Source organism: Etheostoma cragini, chromosome 11 (assembly GCF_013103735.1).
Source record: "Etheostoma cragini isolate CJK2018 chromosome 11, CSU_Ecrag_1.0, whole genome shotgun sequence".
In the NCBI taxonomy this organism is placed as follows: Eukaryota; Metazoa; Chordata; class Actinopteri; order Perciformes; family Percidae; genus Etheostoma; species Etheostoma cragini.
In genome coordinates this window covers 768,738-784,122 of record NC_048417.1, presented here as the reverse complement: position 1 = coordinate 784,122, position 15,385 = coordinate 768,738, and the positions used below count along the sequence as shown (strand labels likewise).

General features: G+C 50.7%; 1 protein-coding gene across 1 annotated transcript in view; it reads right to left on the bottom strand.

Moving 5' to 3' along the window:
• LOC117953076 (titin-like) overlaps positions 1-15,385 on the bottom strand; it is a 225,219-nt gene that overhangs the window by 2,917 nt on the left and 206,917 nt on the right. The window contains 15 exon segments of the mRNA XM_034885791.1: positions 340-1,070; positions 1,134-1,223; positions 1,329-6,186; positions 6,687-6,897; positions 7,356-7,738; positions 8,303-8,608; positions 8,995-9,570; positions 9,954-10,253; positions 10,863-11,168; positions 11,494-11,809; positions 12,022-12,290; positions 13,008-13,310; positions 13,857-14,159; positions 14,457-14,756; positions 15,071-15,361. Coding sequence (XP_034741682.1) covers positions 340-1,070; positions 1,134-1,223; positions 1,329-6,186; positions 6,687-6,897; positions 7,356-7,738; positions 8,303-8,608; positions 8,995-9,570; positions 9,954-10,253; positions 10,863-11,168; positions 11,494-11,809; positions 12,022-12,290; positions 13,008-13,310; positions 13,857-14,159; positions 14,457-14,756; positions 15,071-15,361 — 9,543 coding nt within the window.

Genomic DNA, 15,385 nt, shown 5'->3' with positions numbered 1-15,385 from the left:
AGCAGGTCTAGACCAGGACTCTGGGATGTTATTTATCTCCCAGGTCTTTCCATAAAGAGCAGGTCTAGACCGGACTCTTTGATGTTATTTACAGAAACCCAACAGTTCCCAGAGATGGAAATAATAAATATGTAAAATCTTCACTAGCGTTGGGAACCAAAACGTAGTTCCAAATTAGAAGAGATCACAAAATGCCGGGTACACATAACAAATTACAACCAGAATTGAGCAGATTCTGAATCTGATTTGAACCAAACAATACCCAACCCTAGTCAGAATTTCTTTCAAATAGCATGAAATTGGACTAAATCCATTTGGATACTTGAGGCCAGTTCTCACCTTTAACTGCCAGTTGCTGCTGCTCACGGTAGGCTGTGACCTTCATCCGTATGGACTGGAACGCCTGTCCTGTGAAGGAGAAGGAGGATTTGGACACTCCTCCCTCTGACGTCATCTCACAGGTGTACTCTCCTTGATCGCTGTCTGCCAGGTCACAGATCAGAAGGCTGCAAGAGCCCTCTGAGTAGCGCATCTCAAAGCGGCTGCTTTGTGAAAGCCTCCTCCCGTTGACATACCACACCACCGCCTTGACGCTGCTCTCGCAGACGCAGGACATCCGCACCGAGCCTTCGCTCGCCTCGGCTGTCAGCTGACTTAGGACTTTGGGTGGTTTCGGGGTTGGGGATTTGACGGTGGGTGGAGAAACGACCCTCTTCGGGGACATGAGGGGAGGAGGAGACTTCATCCTTGGGGGTGATTTGATTCCCTCGGGCTCAGGGGACTTTAAGGCTCTTGGGGATTTGAGGCCTAAAGGTTCTGGAGATTTAAGACCTCTTAGTGTTTTGATTCCCGCCGGTTCTGGAGATTTAAGTCCTCTTGGTGTTTTGATTCCTGCAGGTTCTGGAGATTTGATGCCACGGGTTGATTTCACTCCCTCAGGTTCAGGAGACTTGATTGGTGGCGGTGGTGACTTGAGTTTGGGTTCAGGGGATTTTAGTCCGCGTGGTGACTTAATTCCCTCGGGTTCAGGAGATTTGACGCCTAGTGATGGTGATTTTAAGCTGGGCGCTAGAGACGGAGTGGGTGGCTCGGGAGACTTGACACTCCCTGGCGTTTTAATTCCCTCTGGTTGGGGAGACTTCATGCTCGCCGTTGGTGACTTCACGCTCGAAACAGGAGACTTTATACTTGGTTCGGGAGACTTGACGCTTGGTGTGGGTGACTTTATACTCGGCGTTGGGGACTTCACACTTGGAGCAGGAGACGTTATACTTGGTTCGGGAGACTTGACGCTTGGAGCTGGTGATTTAACTGAAGGCTCAGGAGACTTGATGCTGGGGACAGGGGAAGTGATGGAAGGAGCCGGTGATGTGACGGAGGGCTCCGGAGATTTCACACTCGGAGTGGGTGACTTTACAGATGGCTCTGGGGATTTCACAGCCTTGACTTCCTCTTTGGTAACTGATCTGCGGATCGTCAGAGTGAAGTGAGCCTCCTGTCGGCCAGCTGAGTTCTCCACCACGACCGTGTAGCTGCCCTCGTCAGACGCCATCACAGACGAGATCTCCATGCTGGACTTGTACTGCGTGGTGGTAACGTGGACATGGTGAGACGAGACGATGGTTGTGCTCTTGTGTATCCACGTTACGCTCGGTGAAGGCTCACCGTCGATGTCGCAAGAGAATCTGGCGCTCTCGCCCTCAGCGACTGTCACAGACTGGGGTTTGGTAAGGATTTTGGCAGGAAGAGAAGGCTTCACCTTGTGTACAGGAACTTCCTCGGCCACAGCTGTAGCAGCAGATGATGACTTCAGTTTAGCTTCAGTCATGGTGCGTTTCCCAGTCAAAGAATACTTCTCCGATGAATAGGAGGAATCAGATGACAGGTATTCAGCAGAGGCGTACTTGATGGATGCATCGTACCTCTCGGCAGATGAGTGTCTCTCAGAGGAGGCAGCGTATCTTTCACGTGTCTCTGTTATTTTAGACTTGCTCTCTTCTACCTCCAAGTGTGTCTGGGAAGAGTAGCCAGCTTTGAAGTGTGTGGTATGATAGTGGTCGATCTTAGTGACTTCAGGGACGTATTGTTTCTGGACGTCTTCATCTCTGCGGCGAGAGGAGAAGGTGGTGTAGCCACTGCCGGACACATCGAGGGTGGCGTAGTCGGACGCTTCTCCCTTGGCGTTGGAGCACACGCAGCGGTACGTGCCGCTGTCGTCTTCCTGACACTCCAGGATAGTGATGGACAACACACCGCCCATGTTGGTGAATATGTACTTTTCGTTGCTTTCGGAGATTGCAGTTCCGTTGTGGAACCACTTGACCTCGGCCTCTGGCTTGGTTTGGATGTTCAGGGTGAACTTGGTGTCTTGGCCGATCGGTACGCGATGAGAGCGCATCCTGACTGTCACGCGGGGAGCGTGGTCCAGACTGAAAGGCGTCTGGCTGACTACCTGGTATTTCCTCTCGGACTTCAGAGCAGCCTTTCTTGCCTCGTAGCGGGACATGATGTCGAAGCGGGCGGAACGCTCAAACCTGGAGGAGGAGCGGGATGACCTCTCCACGGACCTGATGGGGCTAGGAGAGCGAGGACGCGTCCTCTCTGGCGTGGGGGACCTCCGCACCACTGCCTCTCCCTCCACCTCCACCGGGAGCTTGGCACGTGACGGTCTGATCAGGTCGGAGACGGGACGCATGAGCTCAATGTATGTAGGAGACAGAGACCTTCTCCTCCTCATGAACTGAGAAACGGTGCGTTTCTTCTTTGTCTCAGAAACCTCAACAGACTCGTGCCTGACTTCCTGACGCCTCTCTTTGAGTTCCACGGCACGGCGCTTAATGCGGACAGGGCTGCGGGTCGGAGAGGCTGAAAAGCCGAGCTCCAGCTCATCCTCCAGCATCATTTTCTCTTCCTCGGTTTTCCTCATGGAAAGGTGGTCATCCACGGGCATCAGCAGCTCCTCGTCACTCATGTCTCCCAGAGATCTCCTTCTGGATCTAAAGGATATCTCGGATTCAGGAGAAGGTGATCGGCGGGCGGGCCTGACGATCTCCAAATCATCCTGAGTGAGTTTCGGGATACGCCATCTTGGCCTGTACTGGTCACTGATTCTCGGAAGGGGCATTACATAGAACTGTTCCCACCTGGACAGGCGTATACGTCTTTGCCTCTTCTGCACGATCCTCTCCATCTTCTCCGAAACCTCGTACTGGTCTTTCAGCTTTCGATACCACTTCATGTCAGAGAGAGGCACAAACAGTTTGATACCCTTGTCCTCATCCAAAGCTCTGGGATCGTGAACCACAGGCTCGGGGATCTCATATGGCATGAAGATCCTCCTCTCCTCCTCCAACTTCTTCGTCTCAGACTTCTCAACAGTGATGTCAAACTCGCCTTCGACGTTCTTGGTGCTCACGGCGGGCTTGTACATCTCTGAAGCAAATTTGAGCGCCTCCTGGGCCGTTGGGTTGAGTGGTACGAGCTCCTCAGTGGCGACAATCTGCAGAGCCATCTTGTGGGTCTTTTCTATTTGTTTCTGTACGTGTCTGTGTTTCTCCTCCTCGCTCTTGTACTCTCTCCTGGTGTAGGTGAGGCGGTCCACCTTTAGGGTAGCCTGGCAGCTTGCAGAGCCGGCACAGTTGGTTGCAGTCACAGTGTATACACCGGAGTCCTCGAGCAAAGTGTCTCTAATGTGCAAGACATAGTAGTCGAGGTCCTCCTGTATGACAACAACTTTGGGACCAAACTCAAGCGCATGACCGTCCTTCTGCCATTTCAGAGTTGGAGTTGGAATACCTGAGACTCTGAGCTCAAAGCGTACACTGTGTCCCTCAACACACTCAACGTTAGCCAGCAGACGTTTGAACATGGGCCTCATAGTTTCCTCAGTCACAGGATGAGGTGTCACGGTGAGACGTGCCTTGCAGCTATCTTCTCCAAACTTGTTGTTGGCCATGACTGTGTACTCTGCATCGTCGTTCATGTCCAGGTTGTGGATCATTAACTGGTACAGGCCCTTATCGCTGGTGAACGTGTACTTGCGATCGTCGTCGCCCGCCTTAATCCTCTCTCCGTTCTTCAGCCACGTCACGTGAGGCTCCGGGTGCACGGTGATAGTGACGCCGAAGCGCACGTCTTCACCGATGTAGGCAGAGCGATTGTAGAGAGGCAGAGTGAACTCTGGCGGTCTCTGCAGGAGTTTTGTCTTGTCAACCCTCCTCCTCAGTTTCTTGATTGAGCGGCTGATGTAGTGCTCTCGGATGCTCCTCACAGTCTCAACAAAGAGCTCTCCATAAGCACTGTCCTCTCCGTTGTCGCTCACCACTTTGCATCTGTACACACCATCGTCACTCTCTTCGATGTCTTTCACGTAGATGCTGGCAAAACCGTTGCTGTAGGTGATTTCATACTTAGCACTTGCATGGAGCTGGCGGTTTCCAAAGAACCATGAAGCCTGAGTGCTCTTGTCATAGTCGGTGATGCTACAAGTGAATCTGACATGGCCGCCTTCCTCAGCTGAGGCATGCATGACTGGACCGGTGCGGAGGCCATGGTACTCACTTCCAATCTTCACTTTTCCAACAGCCAATCCTCTCTGGTTCTTGAAGGCACCACCGTAAGCCACACGAGCCGACGACACAATGATATCTACCCTCTTTGCAAAAGTCTGGTAGTACCTTCTGTGTCTCAATGTCCTGATGACCTTGGTGCTGACATTCTCGATCTTCATCTTGAGCCAAGGGTGCTCCAGAGCCTCGTGGGCGGTCATACGGAGCTTCCTGTCTTTCACTAGAAGTCTGTCCACAAAGTCCATAGCCTCCAGGCTGATGTCCCTAAACGCTTCACTGTCAAAGATGTACTCACAGTTGGAGATGTTCTCAATCATCTTTGTGACGGACTCTGCTGCAAACGGATTAAGGCCACTTAGCAGAATGTAAGCCATGACACCCACGGACCACATATCTGTGGCAGTTGTGACCAGGTCGTGACGATGGATCTCAGGGGCGCAGTACTCTGGAGCAGAGAACAGCATTCTGATGTTTTCTCCTGGCACCAGAAGCCTTGCCTGGCCCATCTCGATAATCTTTACATTGGTGCTTCTCCTTGTTGTGTAGACAATGTTGTCTGGGCGGATGTCGAAGTGGCCGAAGTTGTGGCTGTGCATGAACTTGAGGGCAGAGCAGACTTGTCTCAGGTAACGGACAATCTCCTGCTCTGTGAGCTCAAAGTTGCTGGTGCCGAGGCGCTCAAAGATGTCCACTCCAGAGATGAATTCAAAGATCAGGATGATCTCCTCCATGCTTTCAAAGTATTCATGCAGATAGATGACATTCTTGTGCCTTGCTACATTTAAGGCTTCGATTTCTCGGAGAACCAACTCACGGTCGGTTCCTTTGACTTTGATGAACTTGGCCATGAAGGTCTTCTTGGTGGCGATCTCCGTGCAGCGGTGGACCACTCCAAACTGGCAGCGAGAAAGCTCCTCAGAGATGACGTACTTGGATGAAAGCTCCTTTACCTTGTAGGACAAAGCCTCCTCCTTGGTAACCTCCCTGGTTTCGTCCACTTCCTCGTCATAATTCCTGATCACGGACGTGTCTTCCTTTGTCGTGATTGGCTCAGTCGGCTGACAAGGAGCGCTCAGGCCAAACTGGTTTTCGGCGATGACACGGAACTGGTACTTGGTCTTTCCGAACATGTTGATGATTGTGATGCTGCAGTCAGCAGTGTGTCCTGCGCGGATCCATCTGTCCGCAGTTGTGGGACATTTCTCCACGATGTAGCCAATGATTTCACTTCCGCCGTCGTTGGCAGGAGGCTCCCAGGTCAACGTGATGGAGTCCCTGGTAATGTCGCTGACAACGAGTCCCTTTGGGGGCTCAGGTATGTCGGCCACGTTCACCTCAATGGTTTGTTTGTCCGTACCGAACCTGTTCTTTGCAGTAATGATGTAGTAGCCAGTGTCCTTCCTCTGCACTCCCTTCTGGAAGACGAGGGACGTGAATGACCTCGTAGTAATGACTTGGTGATACAGAGAGTTGGAGAGAATCTCCTGACCCTTCTGCCAAGTAATTGCTGGCTCCGGTTTGCCAGAGATGGGGATCTTGATGGTGATGTTGTCCCCACGGACAGCGTTGACTGATCCCATTCCCTGGAGCTCCTTAGGCAGGTGGATCTTAGCAGGAACTGGAATTAAAGTGATAAAAATAAGTAGTTTAATGTTTATTCTATTTTGGACATTATACCTGCAGAGGACGTCTTTTAAATAAGACCTCATCCTCTTTCCTAAAATAAATAATGAGAAAAGCTAGGTAATTAAAAGACTTTATCCTTGTTGTCACATTCCTTCTGGAGCATGTCTGGTTGTGTAGTATTTGGTTTGGAAGCTTTAATCTGGGAATTGTGACTGTAGAAAGTGCTGCTATATACTCTTTTACAGAGGCAGAAACTCTGAAATGGAGAAACCCTAACCAATGAGAGCAGACTTGGTTTTTCAAAGAGACAGGCGCTGCAACAAAGTGTCTCAGACTGAGTTGGAACACAGGAGCAGCCGCCATGGGCAATATAAGAAAAATAAAGTGCTTTTTTAGTCTATACATTGTTCTAGTATGAACATGAAAGCGGTTTATAACAGGTCTCCCTTAATGGACTCTAGAAAACATGTGAAGTCATTATTTTTTCCATACCTTCCACCTCCAGGTTGGCAGTTGTAGAGATGGATCCTGATGAGTTGGTTGCTCTGACTTGGTAAACTGTAGCGTCCGTCTCGTCGGCTGAGACAATGACCAGCTGGTAGTAGCCACCCTTGAACTCCTGGGCTTTGATCTTAGTTCCATCGGCCTGGATCTCCTTTCCACTGCGGTACCATTTGACCACAGGTTTGGGATATCCCACCACCTTGTCACGGGAAAAAAAACAAGTTGAAAAATAAATTAAAACACACTTGTGCTCATCAACTTGACTGAGTGAAACAATCTCTCCTTGGACTCTGGGTGTCTCTTCCACATTTACAGTAGAATTGCTTGTAGTTTTGACATATCTAAACCTTTGATAAAGCTTATAGTTAGGGCTGGCTCAGGAGAGTCCTGAACCATCCCTTAGTCATGCTGCTATAGGCCTAGACTGCTGGGGGACTTTCCATGATGCACTGAGCACCTCTCTCCAACTCCTCTCCATCTACATGCAACCTCATCCCATTGATGCATGTTACTAACTCAACTTCTTCCTTTTACCGGAGTCTTGTGTTTTATCGCTTACTACTTTGTGTAATATCCTTATTTTCTGTATGACCCTTTCTATTTTCTTTCACATGTTTAAAGTAAACTTCAATCAATCAATCATCATAAAAGAAGTACCTTGGTGACAAATGTGGCATTGGCGTGGTATTTGACGGTCATGTCCCTGATCTCCTCCCTGAAGGCGGGAGCGCGAGGAGCCTGGTCGGACTTGGGGATGATTGGCGCTGAGATCTCGCTCCAGTCGCTCTCGCCGCCCATGTTCTCACACTTGACACGGAACTCGTATTCAAAGCCCTCGAGCAACGCCGTGACCTCGAAGCTGGTCTCCACAAATTTCTTACTGGTCACTGACATCCACTTGTTCTGCTTCTTCTCACGTTTCTCCAGGTAGTAGCTGGTGATTTTAGCACCGCCGTCGCTGCTCGGAGGCTTCCAGCACACGACGCACGAGTCCTTGGTGGAGCTGATGATGAATGGCTGCTGTGGGATGCCAGGTTTTTCTGAGAAATAAACAGGAATTGTTACTATGGTGCCTTACACATAAATGTCACAGTCACGGGGGGCAGTAAGCATAAGATTTCTCAAGACCAATTTTGAAGGGGACACAAATAAGAGCCACAATTGTACTTTATATATGGGACATGTGTGCATACAGGAATGCTGTACTACAGGTATTTTTAGTGGAGCATGGAGCAATGATCCTTCTTCTCAAAGTTTGTCTCTGATTCAGGGAAAAAGCTGACTAAATTGACTGATTTCAATACATTTGGACTCTACCTTATTCCCAAAGAGAGGGTATCACTCATGTGTCGTGATGAAAAAAATATATACTACCACTTAATGAGCATTCTTGTGTTTGTTGTTATACGTGCATTGATAGTCCTTTGTAGAACCAGACCTGGTGGTATGTACCCCTAACATTGCATGTGGCCCCAGCCTGGCCCCTCTATTTGATATGGTCTAGAACAACTGGCCTTTGGCGTTACATATCTGTAAAGTTTGTCCTGCCTCTGCAGTGCAGCCACAGAAACCCAAACCGTCAAACGGAACAAGAACGGACTTACCAAATGGACTCTTAATGATGACCACGGACGGGATCTCCAGAGACTCGCTGACTCCGTACTGGTTCTGGGCAGAGACTCTGAAGTAGTATCCGGCGCTCTCAATCAGGTTGGGGACACGGCAGGTGGTGCCAGAGACGGAGGAGGACACCAGATTCCACTGCTCGCCTTCTTTGGCCTCGCGTTTCTCCACAATGTAGTTGGTGATCATGGAGCCACCGTCGTCTTTGGGAGGCTTCCAGCTGATGATGATGGAGCTCTTCCGCAGACCTTCAACAACAATGGGGCCCTCGGGGATGCATGGTTTATCTGGGAGGAAATCAAAAATTTAACGAGTTACAGGTTTTTTAATTCCGATTAATTGCATAATTGTCCAGTTAACTCGCTAATAATTGCACACGTACTGTATCCTTTCTAAATGTACTTTAAGCTCCAGTGGTATTTGAGAAGTTACTTTATAAAAGCAATTAATTAGTTACTAGATACGTCTTCCAAAAAGTAACAAAATAAAATACTTAGTTACAAATTATAATAGTAAATAGTTCCTTCAGAAAGTAACTATTGCATTTCTTTCAATGCTCAAATGTGACCCACAAAAGAGCAGCCGTTTTTTAACGTTATTTTTTAAGAAAACGTGCCGCATAATCAAGGAACTCTGGATTTTTTCTGGGAGGACTGAAGGAGCACGGCGTTACCTTGGATTTCCACGCGGAGCACGGTGTCGATGGTTCCGTACACGTTGCTGAGCTGCACCTTGTAGCGGCCGGCGTTGGTCTTCCTCTGGACGTTCCTCACCACCAGGTGGGTGTAGCTCTCGGTGTTTTCAATGATTACGTTCTCGGAGGCGTTCAGAGGCTTCTTGCCGTAGAACCACATGATCTGGGGGATGGGGCGTCCGATGTAGACGACGTGGAGGCGGAGGCTGGTGCCGGCGCCGGCAAAGTACTTCTCCTTCAGAGGGAAGCCGGGGTGGAACTGCGGCGCCGCCTGCAGGCGCAGCTTGCCGCTGGCCTCCACCTCTCCGGCCTCGTTGACGGCCCTGCAGCTGTACTGGCCCTCGTCTTCCTGCTCATCCGTCAGGATGCTCAGCGAGTGGTTACGCCCGTCCGAGCTCATCTTGTACTTGCGGCTCTGGATCAGCTCCTTGCCGTAGCGGTACCACTTGATCTCGGGCAGCGGTCTGCCGACGATGCCGCAGGTCAGCGTGCCCGACTCGCCGAGCTTGGTGGTGACGTCCTGGACGTCTTCCTTCAGAGCTGGAGCCTCACCAACTGCAGAAGCATCAGCAGAGTTTCATTCAAACTGCTACTATTGTTACATGTATACAGTACATATATGCAGCATATATACACTGTATTTGTATATATTCTATTTAATACAGGGAGAGTGCACATTAATGGACATTTCTGTCCATACGAGTTAACCAAAAGGCTATTTTTCATCAGCAGTCCCTAGACAGTGAAATATGTGGGTAAAAAGCATAGTGTGTGTCCCTGTGTGTGTAACAAGCATAGTGTGCGTCCCTGTGTGTGTAACAAGCATAGTGTGCGTCCCTGTGTGTGTAACAAGCATAGTGTGTGTCCCTGTGTGCAACAAGCATAGTGTGTGTCCCTGTGTGTGTAACAAGCCTAGTGTGAGTCCCTGTGCAACTCACCGCTCAGTTTGGTCTTGATGCCCATTGGCGTGCGGCGTGGTCGGCTCAGTCCGGTCTCGTTCTCAGCGAAGATCCTGAACTCGTACTCGGTGGCTTCCATCAGGCCGCCCATGGTGAACTGGCGGTCCTTTGAGCGTTCCTTGGTGCATTTCTTCCAGGCGGTCTCTCCGGCCTGCCTGAACTCGATCCAGTAGCCCAGGATCTCTTTGCCGCCGTCGTGCTCCGGCCGCAGCCAGTGGATGGTGATGCAGTCTTTGGTCACGGAGATGATGTCAATCTCTCCCGGCTGGCTAGGTTTGTCTACAAGGAGACGGAAGAGATTTTTCTTAAAATTAGTTCCAGAGTCCAATGGTCCACTATGGTCCCACAGCCCAATGGTCCACTATGGTCCCACAGCTCCATGGTCCCCTATGGTCCCACAGTCCAATGGTCCACTATGGTCCCACAGTCCAATGGTCCCACAGCCCAATGGTCCCCTATGGTCCCACAGCCCAATGGTCCACTATGGTTCCACAGCCCCATGGTCCCCTAGGGTCCCACAGCCCCATGGTCCTACAGCCCTATGGTCCCACAGCCCAATGGTCCCAAAGCCCAATGGTCCCATATGGTCCCACAGCCCAGTGGTCCCACAGCCCAATGGTTCCCTATGGTCCCCCAGCCCTATGGTCCCCCAGCCCAATGGTCTCCCAACCCAATGGTCCCACAGCCCTATGGTCCCCCAGCCCAATGGTCTCCCAACCCAATGGTCCCACAACCCAATGGTCCCACAGCCCTATGGTCCCCCAGCCCTATGGTCCCCCAGCCCTATGGTCTCCCAACCCAATGGTCCCACTCATTCCTGTCTACTTATACTACCTATTCATATCAACGTAATCCTGCAGAAGTAGACCTTGTGTCACGTTAACTCACCGAAAGGCTCTTTGCAGACCACGGACTCCGAGGCGGGCCCGGCTTCGCTCAGCCCGACTTCGTTCTGCGCCACCACCCTGAACATGTACTCGGCGTCGGGGATGAGGCCGCTGACATTGTACATGGTTGTGGTGATGTGGGTCTTGTTGTGTCGGACCCACTTCTCGGTCGACACCTCCCTCCTCTCCACGTAGTAACCTGTGATGCGGGAGCCGCCGTCGTCCCTGGGCCGGGCCCAGGACAGAGACACCGTTGTCTTGGTTACCTCCATGATCTCTGGAGGGTTGCTGGGAGGTTCTGGTGGGCCTGGAGGGGAACACGTAGTTAGTGAAATCCATATTTACAATGACTGTGTGTCTGTGTGTGTCTGTGTGTGTGTATGTATCTGTTTGTATGTGAGTGTTTCTCTGTGTGTGTCTGTGTGTGTGTTTTTGTGTGGGAATGTGCATTTGTCTGTCCCTGTGTGTGTGTACGTGTGTACGTGTGTGTGTGAACCTGTGTGTGCCTGTCCCTGTGTGTGTGTACGTGTGTAGGTGTGTGTGTGAACCTGTGTGTGCCTGTCCCTGTGTGTGTGTCTGTCCTTGTGTGCGTGTGTGTCTGTCCCTGTGTGTGTATCTATGTGTGTACTCACACAGTGGTGTTTTCGGCGTGACGGCCTCATCCGACTTCAGAGATCTGCTGACGCCAAACTGGTTTTCAGCGGAAACCCTGAAGTGGTACTGCACGTTCTCCTTCAGGCCCTTCACCACCAGAGAGGTCTCGGTAACCCGCGAGTCCACCGTGCACCAGGCGGCCTTCGGGACCTCGCGCCGCTCCACGATGTAGCCCAGGATGTCGGCGCCGCCATCGTCCGACGGCGGCCTCCAGCTGACCCGCACCGATCGGATCTGAATGTCGTCAAACTCCAGAGGGCCTTCTGGGACGTCGGGGCGTCCAATCACCTTCACCTGTGGGAACAGGAACAGGAAGTCAGTGGAGTGGTGGGTTAAGGACCGGAGGGTCGCTGGTTCAAGTTCCCATAAAGACCAAAGTACGATGGTGGACCGGTAGCTGGATAGGAGCCGGTTCACCTTCTGGTCACTGCCAAGGTGCAAGGCACCAAACCCCCAACTGCTAAAGCAACTAGTAACTAGAGTAATTAGTAACTAGAGTAACTAACCTTGATGTAGACGGCCTTCCGGCCACATTTGTTCTCCAGCACCAGGTCGTAGCTGCCCGTGTCATCTTTGTGTGCCTCTTTGATGACCAGCTCGGTGATGTCATCGTGCGTGGCGATCATGGCGCGGTGCGAGATGTCGCGGCCGTCCTTCGTCCACTTGCACGTCGGGAAGGGTTTACCCTTGATGGGCACGGACAAACGGATGACTCCGCCCTGCCGCACCACGTAGCCCTCCTCGTACTTACGCTCCAGCTCGTAGTCGGGATAATCTGGAAGGGAAGATTAGAGGGTAGAGGCAATTAGAGCCAATAAGAGCCGGTTAGAGTAAATTATAGCCAGTTAGAGCCTATTAGAGTCAGTTAGAGTAAGTTAGAGCTTATTAGAGTCAGTTAGAGTCTGTTAGAGTTAGTTAGAGCCAATTAGAGTTAGTTAAAGACAATTAGAGTCGGTTAGAGCCAATTAGAGCTAGATAGAGTAAGTTAGAGTCAGTTAGAGTCAGTTAGAGCCAGTTAGAGTTAGTTAGAGTCAATTTGAGTCAATTCAAGTCAATTCTAGTAAATCAGAGTCAGAGTCAGTTAGAGTAAGCTAGAGCCAATTAGAGTCCGTTAGAGTGATTTGGAGCCAATTAGAGTCAACTAGAGTCAATTAGAGTCAATTAGAGTCAGTTAGAGTCAATTAGAGTCAGTTAGAGTCAACTAGAGCCAATTAGAGTCAACTAGAGCCAATTAGAGCCAATTAGAGTCAGTTAGCCTAGAGTCAACTAGAGCCAATTAGAGTCAACTAGAGCCAATTAGAGCCAATTAGAGTCAGTTAGTCAGTTAGTTAGGGAGTGAATTAACCCTCTTGTTTACAAAAAGTTTCTATGACAAAAGAACGTTGAAAAAAGTAACAAAACAAAACTTTTAGTCTGTTAAAACGGTGAAAAATGTGGCAATAAAAAGAAAAGTGACAACAAAAATCGGCCTGTATGATCTATGATTCCTTACCCAACATCTCCTGGACTTTGACGACTCCAGGAACCTCCGCGGGCTCCCCGGTGCCGCCGGCGTTGCACGCCACGACCCGGAACTTGTACTCGGCGCCCTGCGGCATGTGGGTCAGTGTGTACTCGCACATCTTGGTGGGCGTGGTGTTGCACAGGGTCCACTCCACCTGGTCCACCTTCTGCATCTCGATGAAGTACCCGGTGATGACGGAGCCGCCCTCCTCCTCGGGCGGCAGCCAGGCCAGGGACACGGAGCTCCGGGTGGAGTCGGTGACTCGGGGCTGGACCGGGACCCCTGGAGGCTCTGAACCACAACACACACACACACACACACAGCTGGTAAATACTGGACCCGGACTGGGGGGGACTGACTCAAAACAGGCCTTGTGACACAATGACTTCACAATCCTAAGTAAGTAGGGAAGGAGGGAGGAAAGAAAAGAAGAGAAGGAGAGGAAAGAAGGATAAAGGAAAAGGGAAGGAAGGAAGGAAAGGAAAGAGAAGAGGAGGAGCGGGGGAAGAATGAACGAAGGTGAAGAAGAGGAGGGGAAAAGAAGGAAGGAAAGAGAAGAAGAGGAGGGGGAAAGAAAGATGAATGAAATGAAGAGGAGGGGAAAAAAGGATGAAAGAAAGGAAGAGGAGGGGGAAAGAAGGATGAAAGAAAGGAAGAGGAGGAGGGAAAGAAGGAAGAAAGAGAAGAAGAGGGGTAAAGAAGGAAGGAAGAGAAGAAGAGGCGGGGGAAGGAAGGAGGAAAGACGAATGAAAGAGAAGATGAGGAATGGATGAAAGAAAAGAAGGGGGGGAGGAAAGAGAATAAGGGGGGGGGGGGGAGGCGGATGCTAGGACCCACCGATGGGATCCATGGCGACGGTGATGGCGGAGGCCTCGCTGGGCTTGCCTTCCCCCCTGGAGTTGATGGCGGTGACGCGGTGCTCGTACTCCAGGCCCTCGATCAGGCCCGAGGACCGGAACCGCGTCATGGTGACGGGGTTCTTGCTGATCTTCATCCAGCGCTCCGAGCCCGCCTCCTTGCGCTCGATGATGTAGCCGGCGATGGTGGAGCCACCGGTGTCCTCGGGGGGGCGCCACGTCAGCGTCATGCCCTCGTGGGTCACGTCCAGGACCTCCGGCCTGCTGGGGGGTCCCGGGACCGCTGCACGGGAGACAGATAGAGGCTCGTTAGGTGCTCGTTAGGTGTTGTTAGATGCTCCGTAAAGAGAAGATCATTTCACTTGACAAGCTTGCTTTATACATTTAAATAATTATAACTCATTTATAGTAATTCATTATTTGATTATAATTTAATATAATTTAATATAATTTAATATAATTTAATATAATTTAATATAATTTAATATAATTTAATATAATTTAGGCATAAAAACCTTCTCATTAAAACGTAATAAATGAGACAGCGTGTAGAAACCAGTGCTAAGGGAGGAGGACTCACTCTTCGGGCTCTTGCACTCCACCACCTCCGACTGCAGGAAGCTGCCGACGCCGAAGCGGTTCATGGCGGCGACGCGGAACACGTACTCGGTTCCCTCGGTCAGCCTGGTGAACTTGTAGCAGGGCCGCGTGACCGACTCTGAGACGGTGACCCAGCCCGGGCGGTGGGCGTCGCGCTGCTCCACCACGTAGCCGCTGACGTTGGCGCCGCCGTCCTTCTCCGGCGGTTCCCAGCTGACCGTCACCGACACGCCGTCAGTCTCCTCGATCTTCACCGGTCCCACCGGGACGCCGGGCTTGTCTGGACGGACACAACAACAGCGCTGGTTACACCGGCTCATGTTAAAACTGACTGAAAACTGACTAAAAACTGACTAAAAATTAACTGAAAACTTACTTAAAAATTAACTGAAAACTTACTTAAAAATTTACTGAAAACTTACTTAAAAATTAACTGAAAACTTACTTAAAAATTAACTGAAAACTTACTTAAAAATTAACTGAAAACTTACTTAAAAATTAACTGAAAACTGACTAAAAATTTACCCAAAACTTAAGTTAATAGTGATTTTACCAGCACACCACCCGATAAAGTGTAACCCAAACTCTACTCACCGAGGATGATGACCTTGATGACCTCGGTTGCCGTGCCGACGGCGTTCTTCACCTCCAGCGAGTAGCGCCCGGTGTCGTTGATGGTGGTCTCGCGGATGACGAGGCGGCTGGACTTGGCGCTGCTGTCGATCTTGATGCGGTCCAGGCTGTCCTTCAGCTTGGCGCCGCCGAAGAACCAGGAGCAGACGGGCAGCGGCCTGGCGCTGATCGGCAGGTTCAGGTCGATGGGTTTGCCGCGGTGCACGTACACGATCTTCTGAGGGATGTTGGTCATGTCGATCTTCGGCATCACTGGAACACACAGCGGGGGGGGGG